This window comes from Pseudonaja textilis, chromosome 1, assembly GCF_049901715.1.
Source record: "Pseudonaja textilis isolate UNSWEBS1 chromosome 1, rPseTex1.2, whole genome shotgun sequence".
Taxonomy (NCBI): Eukaryota; Metazoa; Chordata; class Lepidosauria; order Squamata; family Elapidae; genus Pseudonaja; species Pseudonaja textilis.
In genome coordinates this window covers 72,906,709-72,930,515 of record NC_141990.1, presented here as the reverse complement: position 1 = coordinate 72,930,515, position 23,807 = coordinate 72,906,709, and the positions used below count along the sequence as shown (strand labels likewise).

The 23,807-nt window shown below is 37.3% G+C and overlaps 1 protein-coding gene across 7 annotated transcripts in view; it reads left to right on the top strand.

Moving 5' to 3' along the window:
• Window positions 1-23,807, top strand: part of SMOC2 (SPARC related modular calcium binding 2) — a 127,090-nt gene that overhangs the window by 73,539 nt on the left and 29,744 nt on the right. For 4 of the 7 annotated variants that reach the window (XM_087938025.1, XM_087938046.1, XM_026705133.2 and 1 more), the window contains exons 8-9: window positions 10,754-10,940; window positions 15,877-15,959. In XM_087938025.1, coding sequence (XP_087794151.1) covers window positions 10,754-10,940; window positions 15,877-15,959 — 270 coding nt within the window. The remainder of the gene's footprint in view (window positions 1-10,753; window positions 10,941-15,876; window positions 15,960-23,807) is intronic. The other 3 variants (XM_087938036.1, XM_087938031.1, XM_087938051.1) reach the window with 1 other exon arrangement.

Sequence of the window (23,807 nt, the reverse complement as noted above, 5' to 3'; positions counted from 1 at the left end):
AACAAGAATTTTAAAATGCAGTTATGTAACAGGAAGGAGAATTTCAACTCAATGTCTACGGAGATTCTCAATCATCCAGACAACCTTTGGTTGCCAAAAGGTGCTTTTCAAAAGGCAACTGGATTTTCTTGTTTTTTTCCTTGAAGATATTTTGCTTCTCATCCCAAAAAGTTTCTTCAGTTCTCAGTTTTTCAAAGGAAAAAAAAACCAAGAAAGTCTAGTTGTTTTTTGAAAATGCCTATTCAGGAAAAACTGTTGTACCTACTTGAAGTTTAGGAATTAATTTTTTCAAACTCGGTAGGACTTCCCTCTAAGAAGATAAAGTATAATACTGAACTGTCCTGCAAAAAAAAAATTTCACTCGCTTTTTGTATGAATATATATAAAAAGAATAGCTGCTAGAATCTTGGACATGCAAGCAACTCTTGTTGAGATTTGCTTTACTCCTCTAGGTTCTAAAATGGCATATATAACATAAATATATTTGCTTTATGTCTTCTCTACTTGCTTGTCCTATGCAAATAGATAAGCCTTTCCAGACTTCCCTAATGTTGCTTACATTTCAGTTCACAAAAATATACACATTCAATATTTCTACTATCTTCAAAAGTCTCATTTTACGAGATTTTCTTTTAACTTTTAACTTTACCTATTAGCTCAAAATTCTTACAAAGTCTGCCTTCTGGCATGCCTAGATTGTGCTTCCCATCAGGAATAAAGACCCTCCCACCCTAAAACGTTTTAAAACTGTTCTGTTTAACATCCAAATGATACAATTTCTGTTCAGGATGTTCCAGGATTTTATGGAATCTCCACAGTTGACATGTCTGCCTGCTTTTTTTTTTTTTTTGCAAGACCAGTCTCTTTTTTGTAATAGCATACATTAATTTAATGTCAAAAGATAGTAATCTTCTCTAAACTATTTTTAATAACATTATATGATTTTTAGGCAGCTTCAGCCTAAAACAGCAGGGCCTTTTGATTTTCACATGTAAGATATGTTGGTTTTCACAATTTATTAGACCCACAGACTGAAAATCAGAAAAGCACCAGAGCTCTGTCAAACGCCAGGAAAGGCTTATATTTCAGCTGAAATACAGAGTGATATCTAATAGTGTCCATTTATCATTAAGGAAACAGTCTCCTACCATTTCATCTCAGAAATCTTCTCTAAAAGGATGGAAGCTTGAGCCAGCTAATTTTGGAGAAGGCGAGGGGGGCGGGGGGAGCTACTGCTGGGAAAGAATGGTTCATTTTGATAGTGGAAATCCGTGTTTACAAATCTGAACCCAGTCAATTCTTGTCAACTTTGAAATGTATAATCATATTCAAAGTTACAGGTGTAAGTATATCTAGCTCATGTTGATATACTTTAATCTGGAAGGGTATTTCTTCACCTTCATCCAGCTTTCTATTCTTAAATAAAATTGAAACATTTGATTTGGTAAAGCAGGCATGATGCTTTCTCTTTAGCTTGCAAAATTAAATAAGTAAATTACTAGCTATCGTCTCAGGAAAATCTGAACTAAATAATGCTTTGAAAAGTGAATGTTGAATAAGTTAGTTGCATAGACGAATTATAAAATACACAAACTTCTATGCATGCTATGCGGTAGGGAAAAAGCAAAGCTGAAGCAAGCAATTTCAATATTCATTTGTTGAATAAATCACCCTTGTTTGTTTGAAAGTTAACAGGGATGGATGATACCCATAAAAGTAATCCTACATCATTTTGTTTATAGCTTTAAAATAAATACTTAATAAAGCAGCCACCATGGAATCTTAAAGGGGACTGTGCAAAGTTTCTGAATTCTATTAATGCTTTTTCTTATACCAGTATTAGCTTTCTATTGAGAACTGCTTCCTGGAATATTTTGCAAAAGAATTATTTGATAGATAGTATTTATATACAGGCAGAAGGTGGAAACCATAGTAGGCCTGCTTACCCAAGAGTTGGCAATGATAATGCCATAGTAGCCATTTTACTTTCTCATGGCGTCAGTACTGAAAGGAAGGACTTGCCTTGCGATTGTACAGGACACATTATTTTTAATTGTACCACAATACTTTTGAAATGATTCTGTTTGTTTGCTTCAAATCTTACTTTAAAAAAAGCAAACATTTCCCAAAGAAGTTTAGCCAGTTTTCCTTCACAATAACTGTGAAGCAGAAGCAAGGATAAAAAGGTTTCTCATCAAATAGGATTTTTGACCGGATGCCCTTCAAATACAGTGGATTTTCATCCCTGTAAATATTCTTGGGTTTCAATTCCATTAGATGTAGGGATCAAAATCCAATGAATTAGAGGAGAGCTAGGTGATGCAAGTCATGTGACGACATGTAGTTAGTTTTATTGATGTTCTACAATGTTTCTGCCTATAAAAAAATAAAATAACCTTCAGGCTGTTTTACAGTTTCAGCATGATTTCAGCTTCACTACACTGACAGAATTGTTCTTGTCTTGTAAGCAAAGCAACACTCGTAAGTTCTTTGCAATTTTATTTGCTTGTTTGCTAGAAGCTAGAAAATGACATTAAAGGTATGGTTATTTTACCACCTGGCTATTACCTTTAGAGGACTTTCCTCAATTTATTTCAACTAAATGGGGAATCTGTTTCTCCCTTGTAGGACATATGCAGTTGAAAGTCGTGAAGCACTTCAGATGTACATTTTAAAGTGTGTGGAGTTTTTAAGAAGCCACTTTATAGCCCTGAAGGCAGATCCAACAGAATATTTTGCTAGCAAGGAAAGCATTTCTTTAATTGAGTTTATTCTACTGTTAAAATATATCACAGTATTTATGTTAGTAATTTTTGTCTTAATTCTCTGTATCAAAACAGAATTTTGAACTCTTAAAGCCATATGATTTTAGGTTTTCAGTAGGTAGGATAGGATATGGGGAAATACATATTAAGGATCAATTTTAGGCTAAATTTATGTCAACTGTAATAAAAAAAAAATTGCCTTATTAGGAGACTGAGGACCAGTCTCATTATTGCTTTGACACTGCTTTTTTGAAAAAAAATTAACCATTTAGAATTAGTTTCTATTTGAATTATCCAGCCAAAGGCATTTTGGACTTTATTCCCTTGTTACAAAAGAGTTCAGATTAAGTGTGCAAACATAGAGGCAAAACATCGTGAGGCCCAAAACACATCAGTATTTATAGCAAACAGGCTAAACAATATTACGGTAATGTGCCTCTCAGGAAAAAGGCTTGGGAAAAAAACAGCCATTTTCATGATTTAAGCCATGGCCTCCTTGAAAAACAGATCACTTACTGTTTATTTATCTGGAGTGTTTTCATTGATATGAGACATTTTTGTGGCCAATGAAAGATGTAAAAGTGTCTGTATTCCATCCAAGTCCGATAAAAGAATCGTGTCAGATACTTGGGCTGGACACATATACAGTTTTACCAAGCTTCTTTCTTTTATTCTGCCTAATTTTAGTTGGCGAGATAGATATCTCATGTTTTAAAGGAAGCCAGGATTCTAATGTTTCCCATAGAAGGAAATGCTAGCTTGGATTTTTCGCTTTTTTGATTTATTAAAGAAAATGACCAAACCTCAATGCACGGACAATGTGCACTTCGTGAAAAGGACTGCCACAGTACAATCAAACAATGAAGCGGTTAGAAACCTCAAAAGGGAGATGCACCAGAGGTGGTATTCAGGTTCTGACCAGTTCTGGAGAACTGGTAGTGGAAATTTTGAGTAGTTTGGAGAACCGGAAAATACCACCTCTGAGTGGAGATTTTACAGTATCCTTCCCCTGCCACGCCCACCTAAGCCACACCCCACAGAACTGGTAGTAAAAAAAATTGAATCCCACCACTGAGATGTACAGGTCTGTTTTCTGTTCTCATTTCTGTGTGCGGAGACAAAGACTGAAGAGCCCCAGGTTACAGGTCTAGAAATTAGCTGAAGCTCTGTTTGCAGTCAAGTACACTATCATTTATGTATTATCAGGCATTGTAAGATAAATGAAGCAAAATATATTGTTTCTCTACTTCCTCCTGCTGAAAACAGATCCATGAGTTTCAATAAAACATATTTAGTTAAGTAAATCTAAATAAATCCCCTTTTGAATCCTGTACTTATTTTTATCTAAAGATATGCCCAGGGTAAACTAGGTTTACAGCCATTTGCTAACGCGAGACAGTCTTATGCGCTGTTTTTTTTTTTTAAATAGATAGCCCTTGGTTAGTGACTGCCTCACAATATTCACAAATATTATTTAGTGTATGACGAGAACACGACAGAAGAGAAGTAAATACATAAACATAACCCACATAACTTTATACAAAACTTCTAAGGAGGTATTGCAGTTGCCTCATAACTGCATGTCCAGTTCAGCTATCCAGGTGATCGCCTGTGGCGTTGCTTCTTGCAGATCTTCTAAGAAACCAGAGAGTGCATGTGAATGCACACTATGTTTCATAGTTTGCAGATCAGCATCACAGTTCACAGTTATGATGGTGATAAATGGAGATGAAAAATTCAGGTTTTGTTGAAAAAAAGCAATGTTTGTATAGCTTTCTTGAAACCTATCACTTATTTTGAATTGGCCTTGTAAAGGAATTCTCTTCCAACTCCAAAGATGTAGGCCTGCCCTATGTTTTTGAGCTGAATATATGAGTCAGCCTTCTCTATACCTGAGCAGAAAAGATAGACTAAAAGTGCTCTTGTTCTGAAAACAGTCTTTTGCTTTAATAAATTTGTCATAGCAGATTTTCCATAACCTACTGTGAAGGTCTCTGCTGATTGCCTTCTTCTTAGTTACAGTTGGTTTAGAATTTAGAATTGTGGCAGACAGCTGATGAGTGATAAAGCATCTTGCAGGTGGGATGTTCATACAACACCATTGTATTTGACTAGAGTGCTCTAGCAAATGGATTTGACAATCTACCCGAACTCTGGAATGCACTTTTCAGAAAGCAGAAGTTCAAAATCATTCAAGATCAGAATGGACAGGGGTAGAAATGATAAGTGAATATTGCAACATTTAAACAGAAGGACACACCAGCTGTCCTTATGCTTAAAAGATGTCCAAAATATGTAATGTGCTTGGGCAAGACATTCATCAGTTAAAAAGCAGGAAGAACCACTCCTCTAAGCGTAGCAGCCAGCCTGAGCCATTTGTGGGTGGGGTCAAAAAAAAGTCAATGCAGTCAAAGCATTGTCCTTTTTAACATATGCATAATGCAGGTAGAAAAAGGATGAGATTTCAGTTGTATGACCTTCCAGCTTGACCTTTTTGACTGCCTCCAATGGATACCCCAGGAGCCACCTTCTTTGGCAAACTTATGTACCTGCTTTCTTCAATTGTTTCCCCACCATCAACTTCTCTTAGGAGGGTTCAGCTACTGTAGTGGCTATGTCGAATCCTTTAGAGCAGGGGTCACCAGCCTTTTGGACTTCAGGGACCACCAAATTCAATAATTTTAAATCCCCTGGACCAGAGACCCTGGGAAAATCCACCAAAAAGTCTTTAGGACAATTCTTCACCCCTACTTCCTACTGATCATTCATTCTTTATTTGAGATTGCTGGATACCATCTCCAGCTCTGTTCTCTGTTCTCTGGGGTAGGGAGACCTTTGGCTTCATGCAAGGAAAGCAGCAGAATCAGCAGAAGTCTTTCTTTCTCTCCCCCAAACTCCATCAGAAATGAGTCTTTGTGAGACTTGTCACACCGGCGCAGGCTCTTGGAGCAGGATGCCTTACAGGGTCCCAAAGACTCATTTCTTGGTGGTGTTTGGGGGAGAGAAAGAAAGACTTTTGCTGCTTTCCTTGCATGCAGCAAAAAGCAGAAGAAGAAAGAAGTGGAAAGAAGCAGTCCAATGGCCAGGCGAGGCAGGTGGGGCATGTGGAGCAGGTTGGCCCCCGCCCTTTCCCCCTCCTCTGACTACCTCATGTTGTTCGTAATGCAAGCAATGCAAGCCTTGTGTTCCCATGGGCCATGTGGGCGGCTCAGCCTTGTGTTCCTTCACAACCTGTATTAATTGCTTTGGAGGGTGCTTTGGAGGTGATATTTCTCTGTGGACCACCAAAACTTTCTTGCAGACGACCAGTGGTCCCTGGCCCATTGGTTGCCGACCACTGCTCTAGAGCAGGTTGTCAAACTCCTGGCTCATGGGCCAGATGCATCATGTGCTGGCCACGCCCATATCTGGATTAGCAGAGGAAAAAAAAGTCCCAATACATCAAGTGATGCTGTCATGGTGACGTGAGTTTGACACCCCTGCTCTAGAGGACATGGCTGCTTTAACATGATTCATTTGTGAAAACTTGTTTTGTGAAACATCCCTTCTGGTGCTGCCCTAATTTATAATATAGTATATTTGTGAAAAAAGTATGGTTCTATATTTAGGCAAGAAAAACCAAATGCACAGGTACAGTATATGTGGTACTTTGTTCAATAGCAGTAACTGTTTGAGGGATCTCGGAGTCCTAGTAGACAACCATTTAAACATGAGCCAGCAGTGTGTAGCAGCTGCCAAAAAAGCCAACACAGTCCTAGGCTGCATAAACAGAGGGATAGAATCAAGATCACATTAAGTGTTAATACCACTTTATAATGCCTTGGTAAGGCCACACTTGGAATATTGCATTCAGTTGTGGTCACCACATGTAAAAAAGAGGTTGAGACTCTAGAAAGAGTACAGAGAAGAGCAACAAAGATGATTAGGGGACTGGAGGCTAAAACACATAAAGAATAGTTGCTGGAATTGGGTATGTCTAGTTTGATGAAAAGAAGGATTGGGGTGACATGATAGCAGTGTTCCAATATCTCAGGGGCTGCCACAAAGAGGAGGGAGTCAAGCTATTCTCCAAAGCATCTGAGGGCAGGACAAGAAGCAATGGGTGGAAACTAATCAAGGCTAGAAGCAACCTAGAACTAAGGAGAAATTTCCTGACAGAACAATTAATCATTGGAACAACTTGTCTCCTGAAGCTGTGAATGCTCCAACGCTGGAAGTTTTAAAAAAGATATTGGATAATCATTTGTCTGAAGTGGGTTTCCTGCCTAGGCAGGGGGTTGGACTAGAAGACCTCCAAGGTCCCTTTCAACTGTTATTCTATTCTATTTATTATAGCAATATGCTTTGTTAAAAATAATCATTGGCTCAAAGAATTTGGGCCAAGTTACTCATACTAGAAAAAGCCACCTTATTTCACCCTGATATAGGGTTTTGTATACATAGACCATGTGAAACATTATCCAGATTACAGGACACAAAGTTCCTCTTTATAGTTAATAATGGGATAGTTGAATATTTTTCCTTTAGATTGGCCTTATTTTTCTCACAGGCTAAGACACAGCCAAGCCATGGATCTGCCTTTTCAGCAGGAGCCAAAAGAAAAGCTGAGCCATTGGAGCTATAAACATACAAAAAGCAAACTTCATGAGAGTATATTAAAAATTGCTGAAGCACTAAGGATATATAATCTACTGGCATTCTTATTGGGGTTTTTTCTTTTCTTTCCTGGCCCTTACTTTACTTTGCTTTCTTCAGCCCTTACTTCTGGGCTAAGAAAGATGCCAGAATCAGTCACCCATTTCAGTCTTAAGTATCAGGTTTTAAAAAAAATTAATTTCCAAGCTGGGTCAGGAAAGATAGCTCTGGATGGCCTGGAGAAATTAATCCTGGTACAGAACAGTCTAGCAAAAGTTAGTGTGACTTACTCTTTCAAAATAAAGACTTCAGTAGGGTCGTTGGTTTACCCTTTTAAGAAATAACCCAAACTATAGCTTCTGTGCAATCACTCTTTATCACTTTAATGGAGTAAATGAGAGAATAATGACTCAGAGGCACTTAAAAGGAAACACCATGCCACTTATTTTGCATTCTGGAGCTCAGTTTTCAAGCCAGGTTTCCCTAGCTTCATTCTAAAAACATGTCCCTGGCAGAAATTTTTTGATGGCTCAGAAGTTGTGCATGTTAGCAGCTATTGGTAAGTAGAATTTAAAAAACAATTCAGAAAGTTGGATTTAAAGTTGTTGAGCTTTGGGTAGTAGTCCGACTCTCTTAACGCAAAGGTGGCAATGATGGTTGTTGTTGTTGTTATTATGATGATTATGATTATGATTATGATTATGATTATTATTATTATTCCTTCACTTCATGCAGAGAAAGTTCAATGACACTACATTCCAGAAAATGATGCTCTCTTTAGAGATTAGAAGATGAGTCTTCCAAAAGAGACAAAAAAGCAATATGCAGTTTACCTAGTTTGATGCAGTTTGGATAGCCAAATAGAATATAACTTATTTGACAAAGTAATTTAGATTGATGTGATGTGCATCTCTATCTATAAGTTCTACATTTTTTTCTTTTCTCCTGGAATCTGGGTGAGGTTTTCAGCTGTCTTGAAGTCAAAATTATGCTTGTCTTTATTACAATACAAAAGCACCCAGTTTTCAAGGTATTCAAGACTCTTGAAGACCAGAAACTTATTGAATTGTAAGGCACGCAAGTAGGATAACCAACCTTCTCCCAAAGTCATTGCTATGGTGAAAGAAGCTCTCCTTCCCCATCACTAAAACAAGAACCCGCTTTTTGCTGTTTAAACACAAAATGAAAAACGTGCAAAGTAGATAAAGCTTGTCTAGAATGCTAAACTCTGATTAAACATCTCCTCCACCTTCCAAAAGCATGTTCTCTCCATGGACCATCCGGCAGAATTTCCAAGATGGAACAATTCATTGTACATCACAAGGGGCAGGAAATGCTTTCCTAGCAAGACAAATCAAGCTATTAATCTTACAATACAGTAAGAACTGTTACAGCAGAAAGTATTTATTTCTACCTTATTAAGACTTGTGTATTATGTTTGAGCAAATGCGTTTCACTCACTCTTTTTGGTATTTCATATTTATCCAAATAAAGCTTTTATTGCAAGGCAAGCTGCCTCTAGATGCCACACAATGCCTTTTATGTACATTGTGAAAATCGCTCTAATACATTAGCTCTACCAAATTTCCAAGATTTTTCTGCCTTTCTAAAATATCAGGGGATGTGACTTTCAGACAGAAAATAGAGTGCATGTATTTATATTGTCGCCCAACTCATAAACAAGTGATTCTGGGCAGCATAAAACAGCTAAAAACAGTTAATAATTTAAAAGGTACCAAAACCAAGCCAAAACAAAGAATAATAGAGGAAAGGGTTGTTAAAAGTAGCAGAACATCTTACTACTTCACTTATCTCCTGGGGCCCTTAGGCCTGCTGACATAACCAGGTCTTGAGAGACTTCCAGAAGTTTAACAAGGCCAACCTCACTTCAGGACATGAGAAGATTCCACCTCAGGGGAGGGAGGAGAGAAGATTTCACAGTGTGAATACCACAGCAAAAAATGTTTAGAGCCTGCCAAATATAATAAGGGATGGATCCTATAATATGCCTTCTCCACTGGATTTTTTCCTCTTTCGCCATTCCTACTGAACATATACATGAAGCCACTGGACAAGTTAATCCACAAACACATATTCATCAATAAACTGATTTTACTCTACCATACACCCAGATTGAAAAAGTGTTAACCGATGTTAATAGATAATCAGAGTTGGAAGGGACCTTGTAGGTCATTTAGTCCAACCCCCCGCCCAAGCGGGCGACCCTACAACACTTTTGACAAATAGCAGTCTAATCTCTTCTTGAAGGTCTCAAGTGATGCTGCTGAAATGTCTTTGGGTGCTTGGAAGCTCTTAGATGTTAAATTTGTTCATTGCTTAGGACTTGGCATCTGTTGGACCGCTGATTCCTAATATTATTTCCCCAGCCAACAAAATCTCCCTATCTAACATGAACCTCATCCAACCACAGTGGAGTTCCTCCAGGTCTTTTCACTTACGGAATGACATCTCCAGGGATCACAGAGGGAAGCCATTTCAATGCCATCCCTGTTTGTCAAAACAACATTCTGCCAGATATTTAGATGGCCCCTTCCCTCCTCATTTTAGGGAAACCATTAAAAATGTGTTTATTCCATCACACCTTGATGCTGGAACACTGGGGTCTACTCTGTGGTAGTGAAAATATTTTTGAATTTTTTGTTTATATGGATGATTGTAGGTTGAATAATTATTGATTTGTCTCTTTATACAGTACTGTATTGTTTTTAACTCAATTTAAGGAAGTTGGAATGTACACTATTCAGCTTTTCAGTACACTCAAGTAAACGTAAAATATCTGACAAACTTTCAGAGATAGAATTTGCCTAAAAAGCCCACAATTTTCAGAAGAGATTAAGTTTCTAAAAAATTGGTACTGCAGTCTGTTGAAACAAAAGCAACATAGATGTGCCAACCACATACACACACACACACACACACACACACACACACACACACACATAAGATAGGGAAAAACAGCTTTTGATATTCTTAGATTAGTGTGAACATGCCATGTGGATGTGGTCAAAGAAAAATATGTTTGTGGTTTACAAAGTTTTACACAGGAATATGTATTTTATTTAACCTAATTCAAACCTAGAATAAACATAGATATGCAGAGACACTAGAAGAAGATATAAAATTGTAACTGTGTTCCAGGACAACCAGAAGTGAACATAAGTTTGGAGAATTTACATTCTACAATGTTTTAGGTCATATATCATTTTCAAAGGCTCAATTTATAAACAGTATCATACTCCAAAACTGTGTTTTCCATTGCTTTATGGCTAATTTATCAATAAGTCAATCTGTGCACAGGCAATATCCATAATTGTATTATTTTTTCTTCCCAGCAGCATCATGTGATCAAGAGCTCCAATCAGCACTAGAAGAAGCTAAACAGCCCCAGAAAGATAATGTATTCATTCCAGAGTGTGCTAATGGTGGGCTTTATAAATCAGTGCAGTGTCACCCATCCACAGGATATTGCTGGTGTGTCCTTGTTGATACAGGACGCCCAATTCCTGGTACATCCACAAGGTGAGAAATCTTCATTGGAACCAACAACATGCACATATATATGGAGCTATGTGATGTTGCTGTCTTCATCCAAAGACTTACAACAGCAATAGCACTTAGACTTATATACCACTTCACAGTGCTTTACAGCCCTCTCTAACCAGTTTACAGAGTCAGCATATTGTCCCCAACAATCCGGGTCCTCATTTTACCCACCTCAGAAGGATGGAAGGCTGAGTCAACCTTGAGCCTGGTGAGATTCAGCCGAGGTAGCCTGCAGTACTGTACTCTAACCACTGCGCCACTGAGGTTCTTCCATAACTGCACAAAATAGACTATGAATATGGTTGTAACAATTCTATGGCAATTTAACATGCAAAAGATGTTACTGTTCCTCGTTGTTTAGCAGGAGTAATCAACATTCTTAACATGCTTTGAGTGCTGACATTCACAGTTTGTGTAGTGAAGTTTATTGCAAGTTGCTTGAATCAGAGTGCAATTAAAACTAAGGGAACAGTTGTGAGCCATGAAAATAATGGCAAATTTGTCACTGAAAGTGTAGAAAGTGTTCTTACTACTCAATTACAAATTCTGATTACATCCTCATTATTTTCAATAGTTTTATTCAGATTAAAACCAATATTTTACAGTATGGTCAAGGTAGGAATAGAAAAATAAACAAACCATAATTGCTATATAACAATAATAAAAACATCACTAAGACTATTGAAGACACCTTTGTGAAAAGACCAAGAAACAGTGAATGGTAATTATGCCCAAATCTGGCTCTAGTTCATAGGATTTTTCTCATTATTTATTAGTAGGCTTAAAAGTAATCAGCAAGACAGTGCTTTTTATGTTTATTAAGCAACTGTCAAACCAGGAAGGTAATAAAGTCAGGGGCTTCAGCTTTTATTTTTAATTCAAATCTTTACTCATGTTTTGGGTTCTTGTGGACATTACTCTTTCTGAATTTAACTCTCTACTATAAAGTTGGAATAACCTTTACAAACTTCAGAGTTGACATGCAAAGATTCAAAAATGTGAAGCCCTTTATATCGCAAAAAAATGACAACCCACCAAGAGAAAAGAGTCAACTAGAAGGAAATATCAATTCTGCCAGCATCTATATACTATAGGAAAAGAAATGTAGCATCAGAAAGAACTTTCTATTTTTTTTCCCAGAAACAGTTCCTTCAGCCCATTTTTACAAGATTAACTTCCCGTAGAGCAACACTGCTGGAACCAGTAGAAAGGAGAACAATATTTTTAATATGTTGTTAAACAGTAAGTTGACCTTCATGAGTTTCAGCTGAGCCAGAAGCAAGGAAAAGAGCTGAGAGCCTTGTTTAGCAGACAAAGCAGACGAAATATCACTTTCCAAAAGCAACAATGTGAGCTTGGCGTCTTTAGGAATGCTTGTATGGAAGCTCACCAGAAACCAATGCAGGGTGTTTAGCTTGATACAAGCACAGATAATTTGAAAAGTAGAACGTTCAAAACAATGCTTTGGAGAGTAAACTGTAGAAAGTCGGAATATCTGCTCACGCTCACAATTTCAGTTGAGGAAGGGCTGTGTGGGCAGTAACCCAGTTTATGTTTAATTCCCTACATCTCTGAATAGGACTTAGAATGATTGTAATTGGAGACTTTGCAAAGACAATGTCAACAACTCTAAGCTGAGTGAACCAGTGAGCCACATTTGATCTCATTTGATCCTGCTATTTCTGCCTTATACTTGCTTCTTTTGTTCTGGAAATGTCAGCCTGCTGTAACAAGAGCCTCTCTTTCTTACACTTTTAAGGTAGCCTGAGGGCTTTTATAGACATTATGACAGGTTATATGGCAGAGACCAGGTGATCTATGATGAGGGAATTGGGGGAATTATAATTCAAAGACTAATATTTCCCTCCTCCAAATATACTACCCAGTTAATTGGGCTACATTGTGAATATTTGTGGTAAGGGTAATTATAATGTAGATTAAGAAACACTTAAAATTGAAAAGATGGATTTTCCCTTTGGCCCCATTTTTTCACATTTCCAGATACATTTTGATGGCACGTATGCAGTATATTCTGTAAACTTTAATATATTCTGTATTCTGTAAACTTTAATATATTGCATTCTTGTCAAAACTTTAATTATGTCATTTTAAAAACAATTTTCTACCTATCATGTTTACAATAAAATGGTTTGTTGTTGCTACAGCTGCTATTAAGTCTGCTCAAAACCAGAATTACTCAATGCTCAGATGGCATTACATGATATTGTTCCATTTCCAGAGCTAAGGCTCTAATGGAAAACATTTTTGCCACTAGAAATCCCGCCCCGCAAAGGTCAGGGGAAGAATTTTAATAAATAAACCAAAGTTGTATTTCATCTCCTCTTCTGGCTGCTTTGTTACTTTTGCTAGGCAGAAAATAAGGTCAAGCAAGATTGTGGAGTTCACCGTCTTCCAGACGTTGCTGAACTATAGGTCCCGGCATTTTGCACCGTTTTATACCATTGGCCGGCCTGGCTAAACCATTTAGAAATTGCAGATGTTCAACATCTAAAAGTCTGAGATGGTTACGTGTTGCTTGATAAAAACACAACTCAGGAATTGTAGGAAGAATTGAAAGTGAAACCATGAAGTGCATGTTGTCATGGAGAAACTGAAGGGCTGCAGGAAAAAGGATGGAATGCAGAGTGGGATATCAGATTAATTTGAGATCAGGCTCTTTGCCACATGCCACATTAGAGCACCCAGTTCAAAGACTTTTTCTGTCATTCTTTATTTGGTTAAAAAAAAAAGTAATGTGACAGCAATTACAATCCACTTCATCCAAAGCTTGCTATCAAAACAGCTTCTGTTCTTCTTACTCTAAAGGGTTCCCTTTCACCCATAGGCACCTATTAAGCTGAGCATGAAATTGCATTGCACCTTCATGGAGCAGCTTCTATCTGATGGGCTATTAGCCAATTCCAGAAATGTTCATTTCCTTCACACAATGAGGAGATAAATTAAACACTGAGGGCAGGGACTACTTATTTCATTCCAACCATATATTTCATTCCAACCATATATTTATTCTCATGACCAGAAGAGTATCAAAACACATTGTGATTTGTTACAAGGGCTTGGAAAGATTTCCCCCCAACTCCTTAAATTTTATTAAATGTTCTAACATTACATGGACTTAACCCTCAACCCTGCATCTCCCCCATGTATCCATATGTGCGTATTTATATTAAGATTTTTTGTTTCATCAGATATAATCCCATGGTCATATTTCATGTCAGACATATTTATGGAACCATAAGTGCAAAGTTCACAAGGGCAATAGGAAAATGAAATATTGGAATATATAGAGTAAATCACTTACCTCCCTTCTGTCTGATCCATTTTTGTGTAGCAAAGGAGAACATTGTTCTCCAGAGATTTAGATTTAAAAAATCAGTTGCCTGAGAATTCTAGAAGATTGATTTTTTCAAGCATTCTTGGTGCTCAATATGTGAATTCAAAAATATTTTATCAGTGTTTTTCATCCTTGGCAATCTTAGGATATGTGGACTTCAACTCCCAGAATTCCTAAGCCACCCATGTAATCCTGGGAATTGAAGTCCACATGCCAAAACTGAGAAACACTGCATTATATGATAGGAAAAAGATCCTGTTATCTGTTCCTTTTCCATCCATTTAATTGCAAACCATTTGATAACTAGAAGGTCTCTGCCACAAATAATAAGAAATACAATAAAGCACGGTCATATATTAGATACAAGAAGTTTTCTAGCATCTTTACTCATTTTTCTACCATCAATATAGATAATCTGATGGCAAAAAGCTAATCCAACAAATTACCCCTAAATTACTGTTTATTTAGTAATACTCTGTGGATATCATACAAAAATGAGATATTTCTTCTTTGCCAGCAATATACTTCAGGGAATCTGAGCTTTAAAAATATTTGCCATGGTCTTATTTCTTGGGAATGATGTCACTGTTATTTGCTCAGCATGGTTCCATCCAATTAATAAGCAATAAGTTGAAAGCATCTTTCATTCTTTAACCCAGATGCTTGCAAAGAATATAGCAGGCAATATAGCAGGGAGCTGCATGGCATGAAGTCTACCATAAATCTCAAAATTACATCCAAGCATAAAATTAAAGTGTACTTTACCTGTGTTACTTTGGATTCTTGATGTCTAGAAATAATTCAGATATGTGCTGCTGGGATTAAGTCACATCACCAAGCTCAGGAATTCTAATCAGTAGAGTAGCATGAATTCATTGGTTTTTAGAATGAGCTTTATCCAGGGGTGGGATTCTACCAGTTCGCACCTATTTGCTAGAACCGGTTGTTAACATTCTAAGCAGTTCGGAGAACTGGTTGTTAGAAGAAATTACTGGCCTAATCCTGTGAGGAAGGCAGGAAGGAAACATTCTGGTGTTGCTTACAGAAACCGCCTCTCCGTTAACCCTTATTACATTCTTAGCAGGACTAGACTTCCTATCTCAGGAACGTCTCTGGAGTTTTCTTTCCCCCTCCTTTGCTGGTACTTTGCTTGTGTGGAGTGACCATTCAAAGTTACAATGGCACTTTAAAAAAGTGACTTATGACCCTTTTTCACACTTATGACTGTTGCAGCATCCCCACAGTCATGAGAGGCCAGGCGAGGAGATGCATGCCTCGATGTGAGTGATACTGAGTTATTGGCCCAGCCAATAACATGACCATCAAGCCATGCCCACCACCTAAGCCATGCCCACAGAACCGGTTGTTTAAAAAATTGAATCCCACCCCTGGCTTTATCTGACATTTGAATAAATGTGTGGCTATGATTTTAGAATCAAAAATAAATCAAGCACTCTGCCAAATTTCATTGTGATTATACAGCTGTTGAAATGGTAGAGTTTTCAAATTAAATCAGCATTAGCTTAATTTCTTTTTTTCTTCCTATGGTCCCTTAAGATATGAACAGCCAAAGTGTGATAACAGTGCTAGAGCTCACCCAAGCAACACAAGAGACGTGTTCAAAGGGCGCCCATTGCAAGGTTAGTGTATAATAAATGGTGTTTTGGGAGAATGTTTATTCATTCAATTAACTTGAAGAGTGGTTTTATATCTGCAATAAAACTCTTGAGCAAAAATATTTGAAATATTGTTATGCTGCATTTAGTGTGAGTACCATTAGAACCGTATTCCAAACTGTGGTAAGTATAAAGGAAATTGTACTGCTGCATGGGTGGTTTATTCAACACAAATGAAAATCAAATGCACATTTGCCATCGAAAGCAATGAAACTGGATGCAAATCACAACTGTGACTTCATAATGGAGTCAGTCTCTCAAAAAGCCTAGCAAAAAAACCTGCTTGGTTATTATACGGTGGTTGTGGACCAGTTTATAAATAAATAAATAAATATACAGGATAATCTTCTTGCAGATTTTACATACCACTGGAGTGATCCTTGAGAAGGCCAAGAGGAAGGAGTATTATGTTTATTTGCCACATAAAATCAGGATAAAAAAGATTGAATAAATAAATAAAGAGGGACGTAAAGACTTTAATACAGGGGTCCTGAACCCCTGGGCCATAGCCCACTACTGGGCCGTGAGCCATTTGGAACCGGGCTGTGGAAGTGATGGGCGAGCGCATGCAAGAGTGTATTTGTGCAAGCAGCAGGCTAGCACATGTGCTCCATTTGCATGAATGGTGGGCATGTGTGCCAATGGATTCATGCCAATAGATTCAGGCACATGCTTGCTTGCTGCTTGCTCGCTCAGAGCCATCCCCTCTCCCCCTTCCTGCTGGTCCACGAAGCCAGAAATGTTGGGGAACTCTGCTCTAATAAGATCTCACCTATGCTGGGAAAGCAAATATAACACAAGGAACACAGTTGGAATCAAATTCCAATTGTGTGTAGGTATATAATATATATGTGTCTCTTCATTCTTAGAGATTGACTTAATACTAATTAAGAAACTGATATTGAGCTGATTATGAATAGCTCAGTAACAATTTCAACTACAACGCTATAATCATGCTTCTAATGTGCAACTCTTTTAAAAGAGTATATAATGTTTCATAATAAAGTAATAAGCACTTTTAGAACTTTTAATAGTGGGCTGGAAGAACTAATCAGCTTTCCATGGAGAATTTCCCTGGGATCGATTTTTAGCCTGCTGGCTAGAAATTCCACTTTTCTTCTTTAGATATTTAAAAATTAAACCCCAAATCTTGAATGTCAACAGCATAGTCTAAACAAGCGCAATTTTCTCCAGAATACCAGAAAATATTGCATATTGCAAAAATGTTGCAAATATTGCAAAATTTGAAGCCTTTTGCTGAGTCAACTTACACAAACCCATAAGGATTTGATTTTCTTTAGTATCATTCAAAATGGATGAGTACATAGAATTCCACTTATTTCCTATGAATTAATATTTGGGGTTTTAATGTAAATCAAAAATGGAAGACAAGTAGGCTATTCTACACCGGGAAAGCATCTTCTGTTCAGTTAGCAACTATTTTAAAACTTTATACAATACTCTGCCGTAAGACATTGTAATATTCATCCATTTGGACAATTGATTGTAACTGCTACAAAAACATATGCTGCAGTAAGTATACCTCCAGCTGCTGCTCATGTGCTTATAAGTATTGCATTTTTGCTCATGCTGTCTTCTTTCAACCATGAGCTTTCTCTTGTTTTTAAATGCCAAATCAGACTTAAATGGCTGTGACCTGGGATGGATGGAGGGATGGGTGGAGGGATAAGGAGTCAGGGGAAGAAACAAATTCAGCATCCTCTGCAGATTTTGAGCAATTTACAGGACTAATTATGGGTATCCCAAAGGTGCTTTCTTTGTTTTTCCTTGAAGATGTTTCTCTTTTCATCCAAGAAGCTTTTTCGGTTCTTCAACCATGACCTGGATATTTAAGAATCTTCATAGACTAAATATGGGAGTGTTCAAACTTTTTTTTTTTATTTACATGTTTACTTTTGAAATGTTGCATTTCAAAGAAAGAAGGTTGGGAAGCAAGAGGATACAAAAAGAAAAGACTGTGGCAAAGATGCCCAATCTTGTATTTTGGTCTAATGGAAATATATGCCTTTTTTAAAGAAGCATTCTCAGAATTGATCATCATTGTAGTTTTGTTTTATTTATTTTTTCTTTTCTGGAGCTGAGAGGAAGGGACTGTTCTCATCAGCTTATTCCTGATAAGGATTAGAAGCAGCAGGACCAAAAGGAACTTAACTTGCAAGCAGGTTACAGATTGAGTTCTTAAATGAGTGTTTTAACCCATGAAGTTAATCTCTTTCAAAATGAAGAATTCATGCTGTCTATCTGAAATACAGCTGTATACCTGTAAATCTTTAAAGGGACATTTTCTACACTAGAGTTAGGAGAGAGAACTATGAGTAATGGCCCAAGAGTACCATTTTAATATACTCAAGACTTGGATTTTACTCTCTTACTTGGCATAGTTTACTGTAAACAAGAAACAACAAAGCCTGCCAGAGATATTTTGACTGACATTATTCCATTTCCTGAAAGCCTCTTTTATTTTTCCTTCATTGTTGATGTTTATTGGGCAATTTCTTAGTACTGTATTTCTTAATAATTGCTTAAAATAATTTGCATAGGCTGGTTTGACATAAAATGCTGGGGTTCTCCCAAGGAGATTTGAATTGAAGCCCACATACATACACATACACACACACACACATACACACATACATATATATATATATATATATATATATATATATATATTTTTTTTCTTAAGTTTGCGGGTACTTACATGTATGGCATTCAGCTTTGTTCGGGTATTTTCCCACGTCATTGTAGTTGTGCTTTTAAAGTTGTAGCGACGTTTCAGAAGCCTGATGATGGCAGATGAGATTCTGCTGAAATGTCGCTACAACTTTAAAAGCACAACAATGACGGGAAAACGAACAAAGCTGAATTCTATATATATATATATATATATATATATATATATATATATATATATATATATATATATATATATATATATATTTCTGAGGTTCTCGCGGGTATTTGTATGTGGATCTTTGGTTGTTCGGGTTTTCTCCCACGTAAGATTCGAAGTATCTAGGCAACGTTTCGATGAAGTCTCATTCATCATCTTCAGGCTTCTGTCTTCGGCTCTTGCTTCTCAGAGTCACTCATATATATATATATATATAAAACTTTGACAAATAAAAGCCAGAAAAATAAATCTGCTTATAGTAGAACAAAGGTTAAGTTCTAGGCTTTTCTTATCTATTTCATTGTTCTGGTTGTTGTTGTTGTTTTGAGCCAAATTTTTTTAGGGTATTCTTTTCCTCACTTTGAAACTGGACAGTGTATGTAATGGTTCTGTAAGAGCTACTTTTCTGACTTTCCCCTGTCATACAGTTGTTCCACTTATCTAAGAGCATCCTGTTGTGCAAATCTCACTGATTTGAACCAGTGGATAAATTTTTAACAGGGGAGGTAATGAGATTTGCAAATCACAATATTAACCAGGTTCAAAAGCTATGATGCTACACAGCCAAGTACCACTTCATTAAACTCAAATATATAAAATAAACAGTTTGCTTTGAAAGACTTGGGGAGAAATGGCTCAAAGCCAGTTGGCATAAGTTTTAGTTGTGATAAAATATGTGTTAGAGGAAAGAAAAAGCATTTTTTATGAATTTTCTGGAATGATTATTAAAATATTAAGAAATTTAGTGCACACACCTTTATCCATTGTTGCTAATTCTGGGGCATGGCAAGTTGCATGACTGTAAGATATAAAACCTCTATAATGCCTATTAAGTGAGGAGATTGTTTTTAAATTAATTTAATTATAATTTAATACTGTATCCAACTGTGTCACAAAATTTCTGATCCATTTCCAACATTTGCTTCTTGGGAAGGTTGTTGAGAAGGTTTTTGGGATGAAGAATCAGAAGACTTTGGGTCTTTTTCAGCCAGCTTCAAAGGTAGACATAAGCAGGGGTGGGTTTCTACCTTTGAAACAGCCCTCTTTTCCTGTTTTTTTTTTTAAACTGTGCCTCGTTCGGCAGCTGAAGTTGAAAAATCAGGAAATAAAGATCAGGTAAGAGCCCTGGTGGGCAGGTGCGCAAAAACATCAGCAGACATAGAACCGGTTCTATGTCTGCTGCTCTTCAGAGCTACCGGTTCTACAGAGGTGGACAGAAGCAGCAGAAACCCACCCCTGATCTATTTGTTTTGACTAAAGGGATGGGAATGGGAATGGAAGGCAAACATTTCCTCCAAGATTGGTCCATGTCAGTGCTGATGGATAGAGATGCCTTTGCTTGGTTCCTCCCCATTTCTATTTAATGTCTATGGAAAGCTTCTCTGTCAGATCATTCATCAGTTGGCAGCCATGGCTTAGAGACCCTTTGCAGAAATCCAACTTGCACTCCAGCTGTGCCCATTCCCGAATCAGGAAGCCCAACTGATAGCCAGTAATGTCTTACTCACCTCTCATTTGGATTGTTGGAATGTGTTTTGCATGAGACTGCCATTGAGGACCACTCAGAAAGCTGATGGTCCCACACACATTTAATTATGAGGGCACTTTGGTGCACTTATGTAACAATGCTATTTTTGTGAGCTGCACTAGTTGCCAGTAGGCTTCCGGATGCAATTCAGGATGCTGATTTATTAGCTATAAAGCCCTTCATGGGAAAAGTCCTAGTTATTTGTAGGAGTGTCTAGCTCAGATTATTTCTATTTATGTAATAAAGTCTCAGCAGGACCAGGAGATGTGATTCCCTTTTGCTGTGCCTACTCTTTGGAACAGCTTTTCCTCCAAGGCTCAGATAAACCCGAACCTGCTTTCAGAAGGTATTCCTTAGGCACTCAGTTGGAGAAGAATGCCAGAAGAGCAGCCACGTGCAAAAGGTATTGCAATAACCTAAGAGAAAATAATATATTATCTGACTGAGAAGGATCACAACAGCATGTCAACTAAAACTCAGTAGAAGTAGACCAGCTTTGAGTCTCGTCTTTTATAAGAAATATAGCTCCATTCACAATAGACTTAACTTGCCAATATTTCAACAATAATTGCAGGAAACTCATGAAAATGTTTTTTTCTTTCCTCTATCACATGTTTTATCACAACTAAAACTTATGCCAACTGGCTTTGAGCCATTTCTCCCCAAGTCTTTCAAAACTAGTTGTTTGTTTTATATACTTGGGTTTAAAGAAGAGGAACTTGGCTGTGTAGCATCACAGTTCCTGAGCCTGGTTAATATTGCAATCTGCAAATCTCATCATTTCCCCCTACTTAAAATTGGTCTTCTGGTTCAGATCAGTGAGATCTACCCAATAAGATGCACTTACATAGAGGAAGAACCGTTTGAAAGGGGAAAGTCAGAAGTGTTGTCAACTGTTTCTATAGGCCTTGGCAAGAATTGCTTCCTTTATAATTATAGGATTTTAATTCTGTGTAGAATTGGGTTTCTTCAGTTTAAATGGCTTGGGATATATATATGCAGAGCTTTTGTTGCTCGCCATTTTAGGCAATTAGAAGGGATATTCAGAATCCTATCCATATAGTTTAAAAATCCACAGTTAGTTATAAAAAGTCAAGGATGTACAGTGTGTGTGAAATCAACCCAAAATTAATTTGTGATGTAAGCTAGTTTATTGAATGTGTTTTTATTTCAGTATCAAAAACTAGAATAACAAGTATAGCATAAATATCTCTAGATAGATAATATTTGCTTTAACAATGCTGGTTTTGCAAAACAACTGAACTGGTTTGCTTATCAAGCTGTACACACAGACTCACACTCACACAAACAAACAGATGTATATATTCATTCATTCACATATATCTGTTTCACTAAGTCTAGTAAATAGTAACCAGCTGAAAGATAACCTGCTTAACACTGGCTTTATCACCAGTCACTATTGAAGCAATGAGGGCATGGCTCTAAGTAGATGTGACAGAAATCATGATAAATTGTCCCTTCCTGTGGTTTTATGAAGCAGCAGTTTTGATGGAAGTGGTCCTGGATTCCATTCCTGGCATTGTCAGCCAGAATAACAAGTCTTATTTATCGCTTTGATCTCGGTCCACTGAAAGTACATACTGTGTAAGGATCTTTTCATGTTTTCTTATGTGCAAATTAGTAATTATTACAGCAATATTGGCAGCATTAATTTGCCACAGAAATCAGGTAGTATCTCTGAAGTATCCCATCTATATACAAAGAATGAAGATCTATGCATACCCAACACTGCACCAAGAAAATAATTCTCCATTGAAATATATTTGAATTTATGGAGCAACCCATTCATCTTTGGTTTCTACACCTATCAAGTCTGTGTCCAGTCACAGATGTCTCCACAATAGCCAACACAGAAACACATGTGAGTTATTCCTATTTCTGTTTTGCTGTAGCTTCCTTTACGTTTGTGTTTGTATAGAACAAGTGACGCATTGTGATTCTGCAGGGGCACAGCGCTGAGCATCATTGGAATGCTTATTAGTGGCTGTAGCAGAGTTCTGTGGGACTTTCATTTCTCAGGCTTTTAAAATGATTAACTGTTCCCACTAAACAGGTGTTCTCCTTGATTTGCTGGATCGGTTCAGAGGCTGCCATGCCTCATAGAAGCAGCCTTTGTTAAGTAAGAAACTGCTTTAAAAAATTAAAAAGCCAAATCCTAGAACTTCTCTGAACAAAGTTGAATATTCTATTGTAGGCCAAAACATTTCTAGTGTTTATAAAGCTGAAATTTGCTGTTGGTCCAGAGTTATATTTATTTTTGAAGGTCATTCATTTCCCAGAGACAGACAGGTAAATTGATGAAACCAAGGTCATTTGGGAAGAAGGAGTATGCTGGGAGATTAAAAACTTGCCACATTCTCCACAGTGCAAACTTTGTTTTGTAGAATTCCTCAGCTGCTTGAGCTCTGGCCTTGGAGATTTCTGCCGGCACCGGGGTAAATGCTTCATTGTTGTTAGCTCTCGTTCATCTATAACTATGGGGTGTCATGGGGCAAGCTTGGCTTAATAGTTGCTTCTTGTAAAACTGGAGCAAGGGGCGAGAATGTATGCCGGTGGGGGAGTAGCTTCTAGCAATGATTCTTGCAAGCTAAGAAATCCAAATCAAATGAGCTTTTCAAGAAAACAATCCATATCTTATGTGTACAATTACAAAATTACAGTTAGCACTACCAGATCAGGCTTGTAAAAATCTGAATCCCTGCAAAGAATTGCGATTTATTTATCTTTCTTTCCTATTTCAGGGAAAGAAAGAGAGGTTTAAAGATAAATAAAAGAAATAAATGTGCTTCTTTGTTATTTGTACTAGAAGTTACGATTCAGCTTGCTTATCACCAGTGCATTTTTATCTAGTAGTCGTATTTGGTAGCCCAGCTCTAGTAGTGCTAATTATCATGTGTATATATGTTCATATGTGTGTGTGTGTATATATATATACATATATATAAACACACACACACATATCATGGCCCATACATGTACACGTGCATTAGATTTCTTTCCTTCTTCCTGGAAGATTCATTTTATCCGAATGTAAAAATGAGTCTTTTGTAAGTCTGAGCCTTGTGAAATGCAGAGCCCTTAGCCTTTGGCTTTCCAAAATAGAGCAGAACTATTCCATGGAGGGAGAGAATTTCCTCATCAAGTCTCGTAGATTTTTGGCTCTGGATGAGAGAAACTGCCATACCTTAAACAGCTACAATTAGTTATCACTGGACTCTAAATAGATATAATTCAAAGTTAATTTGTTTCTTTTGGGACTCTCCACTTGGATGAAACTTTCTACCTCCGTAATTTTCCTGCTTAAGTCTGTGAAAATTCCCCCACACACACATACCCAGGTTGCTCATTGTTT